Source organism: Phoenix dactylifera, chromosome 3 (assembly GCF_009389715.1).
Source record: "Phoenix dactylifera cultivar Barhee BC4 chromosome 3, palm_55x_up_171113_PBpolish2nd_filt_p, whole genome shotgun sequence".
NCBI classification, from domain to species: Eukaryota; Viridiplantae; Streptophyta; class Magnoliopsida; order Arecales; family Arecaceae; genus Phoenix; species Phoenix dactylifera.
In genome coordinates, this window is record NC_052394.1 from 427,487 (window position 1) to 451,197 (window position 23,711).

General features: G+C 38.6%; 2 protein-coding genes across 9 annotated transcripts; both read right to left on the reverse strand.

Annotated features, from left to right (window-relative positions):
- Positions 1 to 1,024: 1,024 nt before the first annotated feature.
- On the reverse strand, positions 1,025 to 8,855 carry LOC103722656 (serine/threonine-protein phosphatase PP1). Of its 2 annotated transcripts, none has more exons than XM_008813293.4 (4): positions 8,342 to 8,855; positions 5,848 to 6,407; positions 5,548 to 5,771; positions 1,025 to 1,411 (listed from the first exon to the last, which is right to left on the reverse strand). In XM_008813293.4, the coding sequence occupies exons 1-3, from the start codon at positions 8,517 to 8,519 to the stop codon at positions 5,583 to 5,585; spliced, it is 927 nt and encodes a 308-aa protein (XP_008811515.1). In that variant the 5' UTR covers positions 8,520 to 8,855; the 3' UTR covers positions 1,025 to 1,411; positions 5,548 to 5,582. The 2 variants fall into 2 exon arrangements, with proteins under 2 accessions (XP_008811515.1, XP_008811514.1); XM_008813292.4 differs by having other exon boundaries at positions 1,025 to 1,483; positions 8,342 to 8,854.
- Positions 8,856 to 11,975: 3,120 nt separating this feature from the next.
- On the reverse strand, positions 11,976 to 20,744 carry LOC103722655 (mitochondrial substrate carrier family protein B). Of its 7 annotated transcripts, XR_003388631.2 has the most exons (9): positions 20,117 to 20,740; positions 18,829 to 19,005; positions 18,580 to 18,729; positions 16,771 to 16,872; positions 16,615 to 16,685; positions 16,434 to 16,501; positions 13,086 to 13,457; positions 12,624 to 12,767; positions 11,976 to 12,516 (listed from the first exon to the last, which is right to left on the reverse strand). XR_003388631.2 is itself a non-coding variant. In XM_008813290.4 (7 exons), the coding sequence occupies exons 1-7, from the start codon at positions 20,366 to 20,368 to the stop codon at positions 13,216 to 13,218; spliced, it is 1,062 nt and encodes a 353-aa protein (XP_008811512.2). In that variant the 5' UTR covers positions 20,369 to 20,740; the 3' UTR covers positions 12,931 to 13,215. The 7 variants fall into 7 exon arrangements, 2 of the variants coding, with proteins under 2 accessions (XP_008811512.2, XP_008811513.2); XR_606504.4 differs by having other exon boundaries at positions 11,976 to 12,755; XR_606503.4 differs by having other exon boundaries at positions 11,976 to 12,767.
- Positions 20,745 to 23,711: the final 2,967 nt, after the last annotated feature.

A 23,711-nucleotide genomic window follows, 5' to 3' on the forward strand; every position in this document is an offset into this window, starting at 1 on the left:
GTGTAATTGTAAGTCCCGAGCTGACAATAGAAGCCAACATCATCATTTATCCTAAGCTCACCATCATCATTTATTCTGATGGATTTGTACTGCTTTACTTAGCCTGCAAGCAGTTTCCAACATAAAATTGAAAGAATACCTATGTTCATCTTGTGTTGGATGATTTTCTTATGTTTCTTTCTCTTTTTTTTTTTTTTTCTTTTGCTAAAACGGATGATTCATATATATTTGGTACGGATACATCCAATAAAGTTAGAAAATAAAAGGACCTGAAACAGCTTCCCTTTCCAACCTACAAGATACCTCCAAAGTGATTGGCCACGTAAGACGTCACCCACTCAACAGTCCCGTTTACATCTCTGAATACATGTTTAGCCTGGAATGCTATTTCCTCTCTCATCGTAGCCCGAATATCTCGAAGTAAAGGGTGGCCCCCACTGACATTTTTCTTATGTTCAAGAGCAGAAGGGTTAATCCCTACTTGTTATCCCATGCTCACCCAATCAAACCCCTGATGGTACCCTTTATCTTTGGTTCAGCGGTATGATTTGTGCTCGGATCGGATGGAAGTGCTGCAACTTGCTGCTGCGGCCCATTTGAGTGAGGACTGATGACACAAAAGAGCGCAGGTGGTTGCTCTCCAGACTGGTTGTTGTGGCCTGTGTCGGCTAATGTGACCCAGCAGCAGGAGGAGCTAGAGAAGAAGAAAATCTAGCAAACAGAACGGAATTCAAGATAGGTGCTGCATGTTGCCTTGAAGATGCGTGTCAGAATATCTGGATCCTTGAGAGAGCGCACCCTCTCAATTGCGGATGAACTACAGTACAAACCTCCAATGTACTAGCAGATCAGAGCAAAAAATCCCAGATAATTGACTTGAACAGCTTTCCCGGACTGGCTTGCTCAAAAGAAGTTACAGGCATCAAAATGACAGACAGACATGACAGAAATCACCTAAAGCAAATCCATGGCTTAAAAATGGTATCCGAAATTGGTATTGGAGATAGTATTCTGACTGCTTCCAGAGAATGAAAGAGTCCGTTTCATGCATTGCAAATTTTCCAATAAGCAATACATGAACAAGAGTTATCAGAATCTTTTTATGTCTTTGGGTTGCCCAAGAGGCAAAATGATCAGAGTTGCTGATTGAGGATGTTAAAGAGAATAGTAGGATACTTTATCCTTTCAGCATCAATTTATGTGCCCTTGCAACATAATTTTACAAACAGAGAAAAGAAAACAAATTTGGCACTTGCTATCTAAGAACAATAGTTGCTTCAAGATAGTGAATGCTTGACGGCCATGTCACATTATTTCAGCTTCACTAATAGCATTTATGACTCCAAGTCCGTTTCTGTAGGTTAAGAAGTTCTGCAGCTTCATTTTCCTTGTATCCATCACTGCAAGTAGCCTGAAACAGGTTTACAGCCTCCATGAAAATGAACAAACTAGATGCTTCCAGAATACAAAATTGATTCTGCAACTGGAAAGGAAAAAAGTATTGTAAATAAAAAGCAAAAAACAAAAGCAGAGTACTTCATTCCGGCAGCAAAACAATATGAAGACAAGTGTCAATGTACAAAATAATAATCACCTACTTACTTTTGATAGTCTATGAAGACAAATATCACAAGCCTTAATAACAAGTTATTATAACTGCATGATTCTATTACCTTGACAGCTTAAGTTCAAAATTAAAGCGCATTAAATTAAATCCACCATTCCTGATAACATCATGCACCAGTTAAACTTCTCTTACTGTTTATCTCTTCATCCTAAATAAAATAATTTGTTTATAAATACATCTCATTTCGACAGCTATTGGACCAGGCTATATATCAGTTTTCTATGAAACCATGATTTGGAACAGAACCAATAGAATTCCATCCAAAATGCACCAATAGTTGCAGGCATTTATGTCAATAACTATCCACATTCAACAAGTCTAGAATCATTGAAGTATCAGGTTATATTGTATTTTGAGAATTTCTCCATTACTGGAATATACACATATTAGCGCATCTGAGATGTCTTATTCACTATTTTCTGATCTAGTCCTAAAGTCATAACATTTCTTACATATAACTCTCTCCATTGATCTTGTATTTTTCTGGTCTCTTAACTCTAGTATAGGACTGAAATCGGATCGAATACAAATCTAATTGGATACTAGCATATCTATATCTATATTTGTTTTGTTTGACGAATATAGATACAAATACAAATGTTAATCAAATGCAAAAATTCATACCCATATTTAATTTAAATAAATACAGATACAAAACGGATACTAAAAATATGGATATAAATACGAATATAAATCGGATAATCAAACTTTATGGCCACAGAATCAAAGATATTACTAGTGGATAATAAATCAAGTTAATAGCAAGTCAATGTGGTCATTTATTTTTTAAAAAAATTCATGAGTGTCATATAAAATTAAATAGAGTTACAAATAGAATCGGATATTCGAATACGAATCCGATAGTTATCTATCCATATCCATATCCTTTTCTTTTTTTTTCCGGATATGGATACGAATACGGATATTAGTCGGATGCTCAAATTTCTATCCACATCTAGATAGCTTTGAATACGAAAAATAGATCCAAACAGATATTATTCGATCCACTTTCACCCCTACTCTGGTATCACAAATTACAAAAAAAAATTGAAACAATAAACCTATAGCTTGGTAGGTTCTGTTCAAACATTTGTTAATACTGAAGACCAGATTAATTTCCCTTCTCATGCAGATCCACATCAAAAGATGCCACTAAAATTTTCTTTCTACATTTGTTACTAACAGACTTCTGACTTAGGAAGCTATGCTTGAAATGATTGTGCAATCTTGACACAAACATATAGGCAACTGGTCTCCAAAATATTCACTTTGGTTTATACACACCTCAAACCTCGTAGATCATAGTCATTGTTCAGATTTTTATGTTGCAGACCTCATCTTCGAAGTTGGAAGCGGGTGTGAAATCCGTGTGAAATGATCAGTTCAAAAATTAATATCTGTCATCACTAAGACAAGTTGAATATGTTCCATATGCATCCACTATTTCCATACCAAGTAAATAAAAAAATCTCTAACTTACCAAGACACGATCCAATTATTTTCACTTTTCTTTAAAAGCATTATTGGTTCAAATTTATGTATATTTGATGAAAAATCATGTTTTTATGAATTTCAAACAATTTGTACTAATAATAGAAGTTCTTTTAATGTATACCTCAAACTTATTTTAAACTTTTTTGAATTTGTCCTTTTTATTGACATTTTCTCTATATCAGTTATCTTTTTTCCATATTCTTTACAATCCCCAGTTTCTAACATATCCTGAATCAGGAATTTATTTCCATGCTTTCATAAACAAATAAAAAATAAAAAGTTCAAAATAGAGGTGCAAGATACAAAAGATGCCACATGTTACACTTACTTATTAAACACTACCATGGATGCTTATCGAGTTATTTAAGAAACTGACTAGACTGCATTGCATCAAATGAATTCTGAGAAGATTGTGGAGATAAACAATCTACAAAAGAAATAATAGAAAAAGATTTGCGGGGTTGATTTAGAACACGCCTACAGATTAGCGTCAAACAAATTATTATATGATGTACACAATGTTGCTTGAATTATAACCGAGTAGAACCTATAAACAACTAGGTTTAATAATGGACAACATTCCTCTCAAGAGAACAAGGAATCTACTCATATTAATTCCAAAATCAATAATGGAGAATCCAAATTGAAGATTCCTCACCATTGATCATGATCTATACCACTAAAAATGCCTAGAAACCAATAATCCCACATTTTGATGATCTCTAATTTATGCATCAAATGAATACAAAAATTGACAATTTATATTGTACTAGTATACTAAAATACATGATAAAGCATTTAAATTGAATATCCACCTTATTAATTATGACCTGGGTATTTTAAAACATATATAGAGTGAAAATTAATAGATTTTGATACTTAGACCATAACAATAATATGCTCTTGTATTATACTTTAGATTTTTTTTCACCCATTTGATGCGTACGTTAGAGATCGCCAAAACACATGGTTTGTGGTGGTAGTATAGATCATGATGATCAACATTTGGATCTTTTATTTACGTGTCCCATTATTGATTTTAGACTTGACAGGAACAGATAACCTCTCCTCTCGTAAGGATCGTAGTCCATCCCCTAAGATACATACATATATGTGTATGTGTAAGAATAGGGGTGGACTGTGATCCTCTTGAGAGGAGAGGGTATCGGCTCCTCTCACATCTAAAATCAATAATAGGACACCTAAATAAAAGATCCACATGTTGATCATCATGATCTCTAGAGAATTATACTCCACCCCATACATATACATATGCATATGCATATGCATCCATAGATATCTCCATGTATGTACATTTGTATAAATGTATGTGTACATACACATATACACATGGATGTATATATGCTTGATGTCAAAAAACAGCAAGTTTTGAGCACTTCCTTCCAGAATTTGATGTTGAACATTTAGTTGCAGTACGGTGACCATCAATTATGCTGAAATGCATTTGGTCCTGCCCTTTATCTTTTTATATGATCCAGGTGCTTGTCTTGTATCTTCATCCTCTTGACTGAATTAATACATGATCACATGACAATACTCTATACAAATATGTAATATAAACAAATTTTAACAGAAATATCTGAAACTTATGTTAATGAGGGTAATTATTAGGCCTTTGGATCTTACGAGTTTAGAGAAAAAGGGTTTGTTGAATGGTCAAGTCACGTAAACGCACAAAAGGATCTGAACTCTGAATTAAGGTATGTCATGAGATTTTATCTCAAGTCAATTGGAGATCTGAGGGAAACAGACTAGGTGAAGATCAAGAACAGCTAAAGATGAAGAAGTAAAAACAAAACCTATTTTCCCAGTACACTTCTGTTATTCCATGGTGTGTTTTAACCTCAAAACTTTTAGTAGTTGCATGAGGAGGAGAGGGAGAAGAGGGGGGGGGGGGGGGGGTGCAGGGGAGAGAGTTCTAGCCCTCATAAAATCTCTTCATTGGGTATCACTTCTCATGAAACAAAATAAAACAGAAAGAATCAACAGTATTAACTTCTTGTTGCTTTTTCCCAAAATCTCTCTCAGAATCTTGAGAATTCCTTCCACACGCTAGAAATATAATAGCAAACAGCAAATGCATGTTCCAATTTCTCAACCCTTGTTAAGTTACGAAAGAGTAATGTATTTTTCTTATCCAGCAGTACTAAGACAAGCTGCTACCAACATCAATTTGTCCAAAGTTGACACACTTGAACTCAAGAATATGATTGATATTGTTTGTGTGCGTGTGTAGTGTTGTGTGTTTGTCTGTTTGTCTGTTTGTGAAGCAAGCACCCATAATTAAGGCATGATGTAGAAACTTCTTGTGAACCATTGTGGAGGGATACTCATTCACAATCATCTAAAGTCAACTACTGACAGAGAAGAGTATAAAACAGCAGGTATGATCTTATACAACTAACCTTGATGATGATAGAAAAAACAGGCTTCATTATTATCATATTTTTGTTGACATGATGAATTTTGGTTTCTTCTCTGCAGGCTTGAGAATTTGAAAAGAGCACATTAGAGTTTCATCAACACTCATCATTGCACCAGCATTATCAAATTCGCCACAGTAATTTGGGGCTGAAAATATAGTGACAAGTTGTCTGTCAGCAAAGAATTCATAGCCATCCTCAACAACCTGCAAGTATGGAAATTACTCAGTACACAAATAGAAGCAAACTCTACAAGAAACAGAATACAGATTAATTTATAACCTGGTGGGCCCGACAGACAAGATCCAGATCATGCTTTAGTAAGAATTCTGAAACCTTATCAGCACCAAAAGTGTATGAAACCCCTCTGTCATTCATTCCCCAACCTTGAACATCCCTTCCAGGATCTGACCAAAGTAAGTCACATAGTAAACCAGAGTCTGGGACATCAGTTGGCCGAGTTAAGTTTTTAATCTGATCTGAGTTTGAAAGATCGGGAGAAAGACCACCATGCATGCATAGTATTTTATCATCAATTAGGGCAGCTACAGGGAGGCAGTTAAAGCAATCAGTAAAGACCTTCCACAGTCTCACATTAAATCGGCGCTTACATTCGTCATAAAATCCATATATCCTGTTTATTGAGGCGCATTCATGATTTCCTCTTAGAAGAAAAAAGTTCTCTGGGTACTTAATTTTGTACGCAAGAAGAAGACATATAGTTTCCAAGCTTTGTTTTCCCCGATCCACATAATCACCTAAGAACAAATAATTAGCCTCAGGTGGAAAACCTCCATATTCAAAAAGTCTTAGAAGGTCACTGTATTGGCCGTGAATGTCACCTGAAAGATATATGATAAGGGAATTATCAATAGGAAAAACATTTTTTTGACCAAAAAAATAGGAAAAATATTTCTAGGATAATAATCACAAGATTTGAGAAAGGAATTGTATGATAATATCTCATAACATAGAGACATATAAAGGTGTGTGGCGGCTGGTTCAATAATTGATTATTGTAAATAATTAGGTTGTTGCTGGTCCCAAACAATTTTAACCAGCATATATTAATAACTTTATTGGAGTAGGCACTTATTCCTTGTTAATCAAGTAGAGCTATTTTAGGGCCCTCTCCCTCGAATAGTTTTAACCAGGTTAAGGCCGAACAAGAATCAAAATTCAAAAATGAGCTTTTCAGTTATTTTTTGAATTTCCCAAAAATGACCCTCATTACTGGGTTTATATTCAAGAGCCAAAGAAGTTCTTTGGCTGAATAAACCTAAATAAAGCTGGAAAACTGAACAAAGTTCAGTTTTATTCATGTTTATTCTGGAACAAACAGGGCCTTAATGAACTATGAAACACGACCAGTTATTGCTAAGTATCTCATGAACGATGTAACCAAATTGTATGTCCAGTATCCAGTAATATCCTTGGTTAACCATACTGAAAATATTCGTGCATAGTTGCAGTTGAACAAATTCAGTGCAGTCATAAGAGGAATGTGAAAAAGAAGAGTAACGGTCCTGCCCTAAAAAGCATTCTAAACTTAATAAAGAACGAAAGCTTGGACTACTTCATGAAGAAGGTTTGAACTTGACGAAATTGACAAGATTCAATAAGCCATAACAGTAATAATCCAAAGTCATTACTTTTTATTTTGGTCAGGAAACCAACTAAAACAGTACATGACAACATCTACTGATAACAGCAATCACATCATATGCTTTGTTAAATGTATACAATTTCTACAACATTATGAAATATCGCACATCCTAAAACAATATTATACATGATATAATGTAAGAACAAAGGGTCCAATTACATCAATTTATGTGATTTTACATGCATAAACGCAGGTAACATCATAGAACATTATCTGAAGTGCTCAGGCTACAGAGTGCAGGTCATTGTGGGATCACTGCTGCCATTTGATACACACAACTAGCATTCATCTTCTTGGATTTTTGGAGGCTCCCAAACCAACTAAAGTGTAGGCATCAAAGCAATCCTATCTCAAATCTCAAATCCTGTCTCAATTCTGCTACAGTTGATTTCCTTTTGCAATCCTATCTCAAATCTTTTCACTTTTCCCGGTTACCTGTCCCCCGAATCTTATTGCTAGTGCTTTATTCTTTAGTTTAGGGCAACGCAATAGATATAATATAGCATGTAGGTTGTCTCCATTGTTGACTGTATCAAATTGAAAGAGTTGAACTTTCGCAGGTTGATTGCATCACTAGGAAGATACACGAGTTTCAGAGTTATTTTTCTTGACAGCCTTGCAAGCTGGAGAATACGCAGCCAGCAGGAATTATGCCTCTAATACAGATATGCGAAAAAAATAAAAATAATGATGGCAGTTTCCTCACAATTTCCAATTGGTGAAAAAGCAACTGTAAACAGTTGAACCATTAAATGGCAAAAGATCATAGACATCCGTGAGGGAAAAAGGGATCACACAGTGTGACAGCAAAACCCTAAAAGCGTAGCAATGTGCACAATTGCATATTCCAATATCAAATCTTTATCAAAAATTCTACCCATCTTTCTCGAAAGCAAACCCTAGATTTCATCTGAACTCGCAATATCATTTTCCCCGGGAAAGAACTCAACTTTCTTCCCGTATTTATGCCAAGATTCTCCCAAACCACCAAAGCAAATCTCTAACCTGGGACAAGGATCCTAGACAAACCTTTTGAACTGATTAAACAAGAAACAGAACGAGGCAAGGATCTCTACAGATCCGAGAGAGAGAGAGAGAGAGAGAGCTGACCGCAGATCTTGATGGGAGCTTCGAGCTCTAATAGATTAGGCTGGCCAAGAAAGATATCCCGCGAGACAACGCAGAGCTGCCGGATCTCCGGCTCGGATAGCTGGACCTGCCTGCCCGGCCTCGCCGACCGCACCTCCACCAGGCGGTTTATGATGTCGTCGAGCAACACCGGATCCATCCGCCTGCCCAAACCCTAAAAACAAACAACCCTCTTTCTTCTTTTGTTGGAAACAAAAAAAGAAAAAAACAACCACCACCACCACAACAACCTTCGCTTCAATCTTCAACTCGTCTCGCTGATAAATAAAATAAGAAAATAATATAAGAGAGAGGAGGAGGAGGAATGCGTAATGTAGGAAAGCGGGTCTGCAACCCCAATGCTGCGGAGTCGCCGATGATACTCGTATGCGTTCTTTCCTGACGTGGAAATTGGCTCGATGCTATTCCTCGACGAGATCTGTTCTTTGGAAACGTCGCGTTGGAAGTTGGATCCTCGTGGCTGGCAAAGACGCGACGGTGTTTCGAAGTTTAATCCGATCGATCGTGGGTGAACCTGAGCTGTCGGGTCTCGACCCTGCCTTTCATAGACGCAATCCGTGCAGCCAAGGCTAGAAATCGCACACCGGTCACAAATCAAAAATCAGAAATAAATAAATAATAAAGAAGATTTATTTAAGTTATTTAAAAAAACAAATATAATTAAGGGTGATCTTCCAAGAATAGCACCCCAAAATTCACGCTGCCATATCAATAGTCTACCAGGCAGTCGAGTGCATGATAAATGCACGGAAAATCCGGTTATATTATGTATCATTGTAAAAAGCTTGCAGTTATTATTAATAATGAGACTGGACATAACTTTTTTCGCACTCAACCAAGTTCTGAATAATGTCATGGTTCAGCTTAGAATTATCTTAAATTACATATGAATTATTATATTGTCAATAAATAGCATACTTAAGCTTAGAGATTCTTTAAAATAAAACCTAGCTATATAAATTTTCGGAACTAGCTTTCTATATGTATCCAAATGGTGCAACTTCGCTTTGATCAAAGTTATTCTAGAAGCATGGAAAATTTTCTTCTAACCATCCTTTTAGTTCTTGTTCTTATTTTAATTTCTATGTACCTCATTGAAAAGATCATGTGATTTGCTTAAGACAACTAGGAAGAAGAGACATATACATGGCACCTTCACATCATCGAAGGCATCAATATCGAACTTCTTGTAGAAGATCCTTGATCACATTGATTATATAACAAGCTTTCAAATACAAAAAGTATTTCTAGTTTGTCGAATGAGGAGCTTCAAGACGATGGAGTGTTTAGATTGCTATGTATGGCCATCCCTTGCCTGCACACATGATTTTTACTTTTAATTGGGGAATCATAGAAAACAATCTAATATATAGGATACATCAAACATATCATCACTCCCTCTCACTCATCTCTCATCTATTCTTGAGATATGGGTGCCATGAATGGCAACGTAGACATGTTTTAAAGATGATTGAGAAGATTTTCAATTGACTTTACAAGGAGCAGAAGCATTTCAAATAATATTCTTATTCTATAAGAGAGCATGTGCAACCTTCTCTAGGCTTCCACCTATTGCAGTCTCATGACTATTAAACTAGATATGGAAAAAGGCCTATAATCGAGTTCGGTGATAGATGGGTTTCTGGGACAGATGGATTGATTGGGTACATGATTGCGTCATAAAGCCCCTCGTTTGCGTGACTGAACAATGGATCCCCATAGATTTCTTAGGGTCCATCGGTTTACAGCATCATCACCCTTTTTTTTCTTATCTTTTTATTATTTGTGTTGATGCATACATGTCGAAACTGCAGTCTCCAACCATGCATTGATTGCTTACTAGCCGAACCAAATAGTCCCACCCATCCCGCACGTTTTGTTGGCTGACAATTGTATTTTGGCGGCCCATGCTATACAAGAGAATGCCATATTGCCGAAGAAAATAGTTATGTGATGCTGCTTGATGTCAAGCCAGAGGGTCAATCTCTAAAAATCTCTAGAAATCAGAGGGTCAACCTCCATTGTACCAAAAAAAAAAATAAAATGAATCCTGATATTTGGAAGCTGATGGGATCTCTCTCGCTCTAAAAAACTCAATATACATCCAGGCTACGCAATTCCATCGCACACTGAAATAAAAGCTCATTTCATGAGGTGGTTTTGCAAGATTTCAGAGGAACGTTGCGGAGCATCAAAGGAACAAGGTTTGGCATGGGCCGCATTTACTTTAGAGGGAAATTGAGAACATTATTGCAGATGGATAAGCATTAGCTGTGTTTCCGAACTGGTGGTGTATTTATTCATCTGCTTTATATCATTGGCATTGTTAATATAGGAAATTTCCTTAGAATTTGCTATTTCTTCCATTTATCCAAAGCCGACAGCCAGGAGTTGGATCATGCCACTGGAAAATGGAGTGGTAGGTCTGAATTGGCTGGGACTTCAAATTGCAAAAGCACTTGCCGTCATAAACAGGTTGGACAAACTTACAGCACTTGCCGGCATAATTTCCATTGGAGCTATCATTTCCCGCTGTATCAGCCCATCATGTCCTTTGTTTCTGTGGAGATTTCTAGCAGCAACACTATCATTTCTCAATTACCGAAACCAGTAGATGTCCCAGCACTCATTCCCTGTAACCTGGTTGTCAGGACATTCATTTCTTTTTAGAGATTTTCAGCAGCTAAAAGTACTGCTTCTGGCAGAATCGATAGATGGCAAGCCTTTTAGATGAGAGTAAACTGTTCCTTGGTTCATCCACCATGGAGGTTGGAGCATACAAGGCCTGCAGCTGAAGGTTCAATTCAAATTGTAGCGGCATGGCACCAGTCCGCTTCCTTTTAAGGCCACATTGCTCTTCCAATTCCAAGGTCTGGTTACACCAATTCTGCAGCCAATGCTAAAAAAAATCATTCAGAGGAGTTCGATATAAATCAGTCTGATGATTTCTAGTTTTCTTTTTTCTTTTTTTTTTTTGCCACTCCACAAAATGATTCTTCTTTTTGATGGAAAACAAAATGATCCATCATCGAACCGATTTACTGATTCATAGGAACAAAAAGAATGGAGCATCTTGCAGAGAACATAATCAAGCTGCCAGGGTGCTTTTTTAAGCCCTTCCACTTCATAGATTATACTCCTCTCAAATGACGGCAGCTCTGGCAACTGCAGCAAGCAGCAACACTAGAAACTGCTGATCATTAATGCAGGTCAAATGAATAGCAACTCTAATAACCTCAGCTAACAGTCATTACATGCACCAACCAGCCTAGTCGGCCACAAATCACAGGCAAAAAATAATCACTTTGATCCTGCTGGTCCCTTTTTTTTTCGTACAAGATCCTGCCAGCCCCGTTGAGAGTGTTGATGGAAGCTTAAAACTTAGATTGCATAAACATGCGGATGACTTGGAGAAATCACTCCAGTAAATATCAAGAATAGTGTATGACTGGCCCATGGTTCTCAAATCATAGAACAGATAGCAATACATCTATACAAGACTATCTTGCACAAGTCATCATAATTTCATGACTTCAAATACAAGTTTTATAGCATTCATATATTCTGAAAGCTACATGACACAACAGGATGGAAACAACATATCATGTGATTGCTATTTTCTTCTATTTCAATGCTCCACAAGAAAACATAAAATTAAAAGGGCTGACTGCAGCTATTATGACACAGCACACCAAATCGGTCAGCAGACACATAAAGTAACCAGCAACCCAACCAGACAATGAAATCAGAATAACTGACAAACACAGTGACTTGTGCAGCCAAATAAAGCAATTTAAGTATGTCAATTTGCATCAAGAATCAGCTTTATTTAATTGTGTGAATATCAAGAACAACTAGCACATTCATTATGACGACTCCTTGATCTCCAAGCAGGTCCCCGTACCCAGAACAGCTTTCATCTTCATATCATTGCTTAATAAACAGGATTTTCATAAATGACACCATCATGAATTGGAAATTCAGTCTCCACCTATTTGAATCATGATTTAACAATAGGCACTACATACAGGCTGTTTCTAATTTGTAGGGCGGTTGTTGCTGTTTCTGTTATGGCAAGAACATCTTGCAGTTACCTATTGATTGCCAGGAGGAATTTGTTTAATCCTGCCTGTGTCCTTCGAGGATCAAAATGAAAATGTCACGTCCATCAGCTAAAACTATAACAGTATTTTAAAAGATCTAGATTCCTTTAAAGGTAGCCATCCAAGCAACGAAAGATAACCTTGCTACATCTTGAGTATCAATACCAGAAAAGCATCTCGAATATCCTTCAAATAATGTTTCTCCATGCCTATGATGGCACTTAAGCATAATCTTCCACCATGTTCTCTCTGTTGTTGACACTACTAATTTCCTGAAATTAGAACTAGCAAGATGCAAGTGTTAGTTTCCTAAATGCTCCATTGTAAATTTGAAAAGAAGAATTATTTCCAGAATTCCTGAATTTTCAACATTTTTTTTCATAAAGCCGATCCCAGTTACACCATCACCAACTCAACAGGTATGCTTGAAACAAGAACAGTAAAATGATAAGAAAATTTGGGAAATACATGTTGATAAGAAAATGATAGCAACAGTAAAATGAAAGTTGTATAGAGTTATATGCCTTGACAATACACTTGAAATAATAACATATGTATACAGGGCATGAAAGCTTTTCAATGGCGGTAATTGCAAAACTTACCACCATGTGTTTCATCAGGGTTTACTACATACTCTTATGACTCATCATCTCCAATAAGAACTCAAAACTGTGTGTCATTGGCATAAGTCAAAGATCACAGATATGCTGCAATATTAGAAAGATCCCAGCTCTAGTCATCATCAGATGTGCCAGACAGGAATGACTTAACTGTCTCATAAGTCATGAAAACAATGCCAACACCAGGGACAACTTTGTAGTACTCGGGCAAGATGCCTCTGTACAAGCCGTGAAAGCCTTCAGTGTGAACTATGTGCCTGAATGCCCCAAAAAGGCCCGAGTTGTAGACACGAGCCCTTCCAGCTGCCCCTTCCAATTGCATCCGCCTCCTCACAAGATCTAATGGAAATGTCACTGCAGAATGGTAGATGAGTCAGCATTCCAAATGCCAAACTTGAACAAACAACAAATATAAACTCATGCAGTATGCACTGCTGCAATCACTCATCCTGCGTATTAACTTGGAATTATTACTGAAATCATTATTTATACAATGCCCAGAATCTTCAATGCTAGCACTAGAGATAATCCTAACAGATAGGTTAAAACAACAGGATCAGCATAAAATACAAAATTTAGCAATCAAATGCAACATAACAATAGATTCAAGCCAATCACAATATGACAAGTAGAGATGACAAAGAACATTAAAAGTTAAGGATCTCTCTCCTTCTCTCAGTGTGTGCGTGCACGCCAGTGTACGTGTGTGCCATTGTTAATTCTTCACTCCAATCAGAACTTGGTGCCATTGTTAATTCTTCACTCCAATCAGAACTTGGACGAAGTCAAAACAAGGACACAAGTAAATCCATTGAGCCTTAGGTGAACTTCTATATAGAGAATGCATTATCTGAAGAGTTGCATAATGCTCAGATAGAACACATAGCATGAAAGAGAGCTTGATTATGTCGCGTCTAATGACTGCACAAGGTTGTCAAATTGAGACAGGCGGAAGTTCAATTTCATAAACTGATGGAAAACACATGCATATAACTATGTTGGAAATAAAGTTGAATCAAGTATTTCATTGTCCAAGATGATCTTGAAGTCAAGCTAGCAATTGGTCTGTGAACTTATTGAAGCAGAAATTTCTGCATATAATCATGTGTCATACCAGCAGTTTGTAGTACACAAGCAAGAAGGCACGACTTAGTAGCCAACAGATGTATCATTTCAACTTGATCATCTCACAATTAGAATAAGAGAGGCCCAGAATGGCATTCAGTGGCCCACAGATACCAATGTTAGTAAACCAGATCTTAGTAGATGGAATCTTCTACCAAAGGTAATGCACCTACTTTAGAATCTTTTTCGAATATCGAACCTGCAAAAGCACTTCCATACTAAAAATGTTTCTAAAATATCGACTTCCCCGCACCCACACCCGCTCCCAATTCTATCAACTAAGAACCAGATTCTTATCAAATGAAGAAATAGCTGGGCAAGAGTCTGTAATAAAGAAAAAACAGAGCAATATCCCTATTGAAGGTGAAGAGTTACAAAAAAAAAGGATAGTTGTCAAGGAAATAGTCCTAAAAAGATATAAGAGCCCCAAATTGAACCTTGCCCATGGATGAAAAAGCAGAAGCTACATTCTAAACCCCATTTGCAGGTTACATGGCCACAAACATGGCTTTTACAAGAGATCAAGGAAGTATCTCCCTCATCTCAAATGTCTGTAGTCTACTGGAGCAAGCATCTTCCTTCTCTCCTTAAAAACATGTGTCGCATACACCAGATTCCAATGAGGCAAAACCTTCATGCTTGACATGCATGACCAGAAGTCCAGAGCATTTGCATACATTGCATGTTTTGAGATAAATAGTGATACATAAGCTCTCACCCCGGCAAGTATTCATAATGGTCCATATCATGTGCCTAATACATTCAGATCCCAAACTTAAGGCAATACTTTCTAGTTTTATGTGGTTGACCTTCTACTGAGGCTTTCATTGCAATTGGGCTTAACTAGTTGAGCCAACCCAACTTTAAGGATAACTTCAAGGATAACCAGCATAAACAGGATGTTGGTATTTTATCTGCATTTAATGGTTCCCTTGCATATCAATTTATTGTGAGATTACAAGGTCTCCTGTTATCAAGTCCTCGTGGCATCTCTCCTTTTTTTGTCTATCACCTTTGTTCTTCAACCCTTGGTGAACTAGAACCCTGTTAGCACCATGTAAAACACACAAAATCCCGTCAATATAAATAATTTATATTTGATGTTGGAACAAAGAAAAATAGAAGCACGATATGGTTTAGTTCCGCTGAAAAGTTGAAACTGAGATTTCAGTTCAGGTCGGTCGACTATACAGGGAAGACTTTGAGATCCATACCATCATGTGCATGGGCATAGATATGAGATATGAATACAACATGTTATGCATTCACAATATAACAAATCTCGAAAAACTGAGATATGATATGGCTAAGATACATCAATGAATATGCACATATAACATGCATATAGAAATATACTTTCACAACAACATATACATTTATGCATTTTAATGTATGAAAAAAAAAGGCATACATAAAATATAGTAGGTTATCAAAATAACATACTCCATACTTCACCTAATAACATCAACTTTTATGAGCTTATCATTTAATCATCATTCAAATCCTAGACCCACATACTACATATTAAAATATTAACATCATAGACTCTAAAATTGACCATTCGCTTTTAAAAGGTTAACATTTAAAAATGGAAGAAAACACCTTTCCCCCATATTTTGAAGGTATTGGGAAAGTATCTCAAGTGTATCTAGGAAGTAACAAAAAGTTTTTCTAAAAACTTATACAATAGGATACTTAATACAAGTATCAGGTGCATATCAGGGAAGTATTCAACAATTATTAATATTCGATTTGTAATTGATACAAACAAGGCATGTGATCTGAAGTATCCATGCTTCTTCCCAGCTTTTGAGGCAGGGTGCTTGCAAATCTCAAAGTCTCCAATGTCCACTTGGTTGAGGCCTAACCCGCACTCATAGAAGCATATCTTAAGGAATAGGTATTTTAAAGTAACATAATTTTGAACTGAATGGATGCAAAAATCAACAATCTACTTCTTATGGATGGGAGCAGAGTACAGTAATCTACAAATGTATTTGAGTGGCCCACTTAATTTTTAAAAAAGTCTCCGATATATGCACTAAAGCCATAGAATTTCACTGTCAGTATTTTAACCCATTCTTCGTACTGGTTTCCATCTACTCACTAGTTCTTTTGATTGAATATTTGCTAGTTCTTTTGAATCTCATTTTTATGTCATATGAGACTTGGAGATTTCATCTTGTCAAGTGATCAATTACTTGCCTGTTGATGATGCAATGCCAGAAAGACTTCCACAAGCCAAGCTAACAAAGACTGCACTATCACGTGGCCTGATTCCAAATAATCAAAATGCACATATTAGCATCAATCAGGCAATGGAAAGAATAATTTTCTCAGCACACAAAGTTCTAGATTTTATTTAATCAAAGTGCACTACTGTCACCTTTGCAGTTTCCAACGGGACTTCAAGGTTTCATAAACAGAAAAGCTGATCGCTATACTAGGTCCAACCCCCTGCAGGTAACCAGTTATCAATGTCAACCCAAAACAAATAAAAAACATTGTAGTCCCAACTAAAGTAAATTGCATGATAATTTACCAGTAATGTTGCTCCTAGACCCCTATATAGCCCTTTTATACCCTCATCTCTGCAGATGGCATAGAGCGCATGTGAAATGCCTCTGTAATATATAGTTTTTGTCTGCACAATTTCAAATCACACAAATTCATAATATACTAAAAATATCTGCAATACCTGCTCTAAACAGCAATGTACAAACTACATAACACATCAAAAAACACAAATGTCCTGCAGTGGTGAAGATATTTATGACTTTGCATTGAGAAGAGCTAATGAACTAGACAACATAAAAATAACCAAGAAAACATAAAAATAAGTTATATAAAACTTATGTGTTTTATCAATCCATGGAGGTTGAGAATATTACAACAGAAGATTTGGTTATTAAAGGCACTTCAAAACAATACTCAAATCAATGAAAATAAATCCAAAGGTTATACTAAGGCAACATGGAGCCAAGGAGCATCCACCTCGTACTTTGGCTAACCTGGGTTATTTTCCATTGTCACAAGACGTCTAGCACCACAGATGCGTTTACATCCTTACCATCTTTATTTGCTATCTTTATCCACTGATTCGACAAGGCAATTGAGAAATTTTGTTATTATTGTTAGTGATAATATGATAAATCATGTAAAAAATAGGTGATTCAATTATTAACAGTATTCTTGGCCATTTTTCACTTTTTTTCATACACTAACCGTCAGCCAATGCATCGTAAGCAACTAGTTTTTAGACAATATGACATGAGCTCTGGAACCTACTAGGGCTCTAACATAAGGTGCTCAATCTATATTTTAGAAATAAAGAGCAGGGAAATACATTAGAAACCATGGGAAAAGCAATTAAAATGACTTGCATTGAATAAGAATGCAAACTTAAGAGAAATTAATGAGGAAGGATCGGTATCACCAACTGACCATGGTTGATGGGAATGAAATATATTACTTTTGTGGACAACATGCTTGTGTAAGATACACTCCAAAATTTGCAAATGAATGCAAATCTCATAGTAGTTATAACAGAAACAAAACATACCTAAAGATACTGATAGATGGAAGAATAAATACAGACCAGGTCACACTGCAATGCAGAAGATGGAACTAGCAATTTCAAGAGAATCAAGCTATCAAAAACTAGATAAAATAATGACTCTAGTATATTTTTAGAAACACATACAAGCTGCTTGTATGATTAAAAAGCGGGCACAACACGGACTAGTGGCAGCATGATGATGGCAGACATTCATTAGATTTCTTTTTATAAAACAAGGAATTAGCCATAAAGTCTTTACAAAACAAATGGACTCAATACAAAAGTCTATCCCTCATTCATGTGGCTAGGCACACAGAATATGTTCCAGAAACACAAACAAGAATTCTAATTTCTATATGAGAGCTAAAAACTATAGTAAGCAACTGTGAGTCCACTGGTAGATCGTCCATGATCCACGTAATGACTTCTAGATATTTATGCAATTATTATCAAGGGCTAAATCATAAAATTCTTAAATGAGAACATCATATAAATAAGAACAATGGAAAGAGTACTTCATAACAGTACAATGCATAAGCTTCTACACTGCTACAACCAGTATCATTGCCTCAAAATATGGTTAAATAAAATTTTCATGTCTTCAAACCCTTAAAGAGAGATCGATCGGCCAATTTTTTTGTTCCAATTTATATCTGGAAAACTAAGAAGTCTTCCTTCAAATATGATTGCTAAAGTTGAAAATAGTAAGAAGTTTTCCTTCAAATATGATTGCTAAAGTTGAAACTAACAGATGGACGGCTGCTTGACCTGTCATATGAATCATCGGATTACCTGAGCAGCAAGACGTGTCCTCACGAGATCCAATGGGTATGTCATAGATGCAGCTGTTATTCCTGCCAGACCACCAGCTATTAATCCCACACATACATCTGCACTCACATATTCTCTATGCCTATGTAGCCCTGGAACTAACTGTAGAAACTGCAAAATATAAGAAAATGTGGTTATTGAATTAGAAACCACAACACTCAGTTTGCTGACAGGCTAGCATACATCTCTCCAGTGAGTTTTCGCACTTACATGCTTGTAGCGTTCAAAAGCATAAAAGCTAATCGAGGAATAAGGTAAGCGATGAGCAATGGTAACCAAATTTCCCTTCCAGAATGCTCTAAACCCTTCCTCATAAACAATACGGGAAGCCTCACGCCACATGCTAGCCTTGCCTAGAGTTGCAACATCAGAATGCATGCCTTGCACCTACAAACAAAATGCCACAGAGCTAGTTGCTGATTTGAGGGTTTTGCACAATGAAAAAGCCAAAAGACTGGATTCTACCTATATGAGACCAACCAATACAGATTATCCGAGAATAAACCACAAGATTATGGATGCTTACACAAATGACGGAGAAATTGGATAATTGGAAGTAGAAGAATGGATACAAAAAAGAAAGAGATTAAAAAGGAAACATGATCGGATCTTGATATAACAGTTTCACAAAGACACGAACCAAGGCTTCTAGAAAATGCATCACCTTATAATCACAACATGTGATCCTAGTGCTCAATTTAGAGTAAAATAAATTCAAACCACTGAATGTTTAAACACTTAAGCAAACTATAGAGAACCTATATTGAGGGACTTTGTAAGATAATGTAGACAATTAATGTTGAGTTTAAATTTTAATTAAGCTAATGATTGCAGATAACAGGCTATCTTATTAATAGAGAATCAAGCGTTCCATGCTTCCTCATATCAGCATCAGATGTGCCTCCATACTTTCTCTTGCATGCCTACACACACCCAAAACTACATGGACTATGTAGATAGAATACGGAATGGACATGGTTGGGACATATTGTTCATAAGATTTGGAGTTCTAAATATTCCTATTATCTATTAGACATGCAACACAAGAGACTTTATGTTGCAACTCCCTTTTTTTACAAATAACCATCATCGGCAATGTTAAAATGACAAAGTCCATGGTCCATTTTGACTACGTACCTCCGAGTTTCAGACTCACACTTGATCAGCAACACCACTTGCCAGGGTTTACAATCTGGCATTCACATAATGCCCTGGGTGGCTGGGACATTCATACCATTCTAATTCTTGGGTCTGTTCTAAATACTATTCGACTCGGGAAGCCTCATTTTCAAAAGAACCCGAAGATGATCCCAAAATTCTCTTTTTACTGGCAACTTGTGCTCTTGAAATTTATTAAATAAGTATGTGCTGTGCTTTTTGTAAATATTACTAGCGCACCCCCCCCCCCCCCAACTGATCATAACAAATTATTTAACACAAATGGCGAAAAATCCCTCCTGTTGAGCATCGAAGGAAAGGGGAGAAAGCGATGACCTACCTGGAAAAGAATGGTGAGGCGAGCGAGGGGAGCCGTGCAGGTCTTGCTAACCGCTCCGGCGACCCCTCCGGCGAGGAGATGCACCGACGTCCCGATCTGCGGCTGCTGCTGCAGGCCCTGCTGCCGAGTTCGCTGGTGGTGGGCCTGGGAGAAGCGCCGGACCCCGCCGTCAACGGCGACGGCGTGGCTGGAAGCGAGAGCCCTCTGCCCCCCGCCCTCCATGACCACCCCGACCCGCGCCTCCGTCTGCATCGCCGCTCCCCGGATTGATACAAGAACGTGAACCCGGGAACCCTAGAAACGAGCCCAGGCAGATTCGACGTCCATGGAGGCCACCCCAAATCCAACTCAAACCCTCGAAAACAAATAGAAACCTAGATATATTTCGTCAAGCTCGATTTGAAAGAGGGTGGATTTCGTCGTTATGCCGGTTACGAGGATTTTTTATTTTTTTTGAAGCAAGAAATGTAAGATCGGGTTTTGTTGGATCGGACGGTGGAGATGAAGAATTCGCGAGATCGGGAAACCCTAGCACGTCGAGCCGATACCGGAGCACATCCGAGGGAATATCCGTCGGCGTCTCTGGCTCGGGTTCTTGGAATATTCTTCCTTCAACCCGTAAACGTGGCGGGGCATGGCTTGCAAGGAGGAGCGGTTCTCTGCAAGCATGAGCCCAGCGATATAACCAGATGCTAGCGTCTGGCCCAAGCCCAAGGAAGGCGTCGACACAATCACAATCCTAACATCTGGCCCAAGGCCAATCAAACGGCAGTGATCCTAACATTTTTTCTACGGAAAGATGGGACCGCCGGACGCTCTGCCGGTCCCCGAACGCATTGTTCTCCTTGTGACCGCTCTCGAGCGTCAGACATAAGTGGGCTGGGTAGGACCATGGGCCTTCCATCTCGCAGCCTTGGACCGGCCGAGCGAAGGAATAGAATGGGCAACGGACACAGGCCATGTGCATCTGTATCATTGGACCTTCACCAAAGCATCATAAATTATAACCAGCAAATTGCTATCGCATGATAGTATCCCGTATCCGCCACCTTCAACATTCCATCTTCAGTTCGGGTCCAAATTAAACAAAAGTTTTTCCTGCACCACCCACCCAATATATTAGAGGTTCCTCACCGATGAGACAACCATGCTCCTCGCCCTCCCAAAAAAAAGGTGACACTTAAAAGTACCATTCGAGTATGGGTTCATCCATCCATCCATCCTGTTGCTGGAAATTGGACCCGGGGGCCGCCGTGAAGCCGGGGAAGGAGGAGCTCCGCTGCTACAGGGGGCGGACGGCGGTGCGCCGGCTGGCTGCATCCTCCGCTGCGGGGGGGTGTGCAAGTCCTGCAAGGAAAACCGGTGGCCGGGCTCCCCGGCGCCGGCCCTCCGATGCCTAAGTCAGAGGGGGCAAGTATGTGGAGATAGCAGGGAAGAGAGTATCTGGAGAAGACAGCAAGAACATTTGGATAAGATAAAGAAGACGAAGAGGATGATGTCCTCAATTGTGTCTGTGCTTCCCGGCCGGTTCAGTCCCGGGGATCTGTTTCCGTTTTTTGTTCCCCCTTCCTTTTCCCCCCAGGTTTCCTTTTATAGGAGGATTTTTGTTACCTGGGAGGTGACAGGAGGTTTGTCCTGTTTTGTAATAATTGGGCACGATTTGGCCCATTAATGGCGTAATGGAGAACGGGACCGGATCAGACCGGAATCAGGGAGTTGTCACGGTCGATCGGACCTGTTGGAGTGGTTGAACCGCCGGCTGTGGTGGGCCTGGGGTCCGTGGATGGTAAGTGCATTTATTACCGAATGAACCGGCGGTCAGGGAGAGCCATACGTTCTGATGGTTCAGTGATCCGGAGATCGTCTTGGGCCGTGTTCATTAAATGACTGAGTGCATCGGAGACTTGAGAGAGTCTCGTGCATTAATGGCAGGTCGTGCCGAATACCTGCGAAGATCTTATGCCTTGATGGCTTGGAGATAGTGGCAGGTTATAGTGGAGTTGTCAGGTCCCTTAGAGGGTTAGGTGGAAATTGGATATTTGGCTAAGGCATGGGCTCGGCCTGCTGTGCTCGGCCTTCTGGTCTCGGTTCTCTGGTCTCGGCCTTCTGGTCTCGGCTCTCTGGTCTATGAGCTCGAGAGCGGAAGAGCCCGATCACTTAGGATGAGCTCGAGAGCGGAAGAGCTCGATCACTTAGGATGAGCTCGAGAGCGGAAGAGCCCGATCACTTAGGATGAGCTCGAGAGCGGAAGAGCTCCATCACTTAGGATGAGCTCGAGCTTGCTGATGGATTTGGGTGCTATAATTACATTTGTGGGGTGGTCCATTTTTCCACCAACACATCCCGTATGGGGAGAATCATTGAGTCGCCGTGGTTAGCAGTACCATGTCATTCGATTTCAAGAGCGTTTTCATCGCTTCCAGTGAAGACATGAATATCGATAAACAACGGCAGGGACCACGTTTGCTTCTCGTGCAGGCAGGTGCAACAAAATATCGATGGCATGAATCTGAACTGCAGAAATGTCCGAGTCGATTAATTGCATGAAATACAATAATTTCTATGAAAATGAATCATCGTATTTCCGTAAAGAGTTAGCACGGAGATTCAATAAAATATTCTTTTTTCACAGTTCCATGAGAGACCATGCCTGCGATTCTGGTATGTTGCTCCTCATCCCTCGACAAGGTTTGTACCGTTATCCAGCACTTCCCAACACAATATACGTAAAATTATCGACCCTATTATGTCGTCGTAAAACTAAAAGATATTTATATTCATATTAAGCGATACTTTTTAATTACACTTTTGCCTTGCTATTCACTGTTCATGATGTAACATATTACCGGCCCGTCATGAGAGCAGACTCTCCGGTGGCAATTCCTTTTTTTTTTATTTTTTTTTGGGTACAAGGTGGCAATTCTTTTTTAGTTTGCCATCCTTGATTGGTTCACCATTTTCAGTATGATGGTAGAGTCAAATAAAATCTCGAAAAATTTGCATTAACGTGCACAATCTTTCACGCATACCAATAGCATGTAAGTGATTAAAGTTTCCATACTTTTACTAGAACAACGAAGGGCGACCTAATCAGATCTATAACTACGAGTCCATGAACCACCAACGATGGAATTTAGAATCTCTAACTACAAGTTAAAGCCCTACTGATTTGGTTGAGAGGGGTTAAGCTCTCCCGTACCCTTGCCCTATCGAGTATTAACAACATTACCAATTAACATAGATAAGAAGCATCATCTACAACTGGAAGAGGAGAGCATCACTGAACAGAAAGGTTGGAAAAGCAAAGCTAGTTTCCTGGCTGAGAGCAAAGGACAAAAGAAACCACATTACAGGTAAAGCAAGCACTGTACCGACCGTAATCTAACACAGAAAAAACAAGGCTAAAGAAGGAGTAGTGCGTATATCGAATGGTAGGCCTATGATACATCGCTCGCAGTGCATGTCATTTCCAAGAAAGCAATTATTCTGCGTAAACAGTACATGTCATTACCGAGACGCGAGTACGTTGGCCGCTGCAACTCGGCCCCAATTCAGCGACCTGCATCGCCAGTCCCCGCGGACTGCTTAAAATATG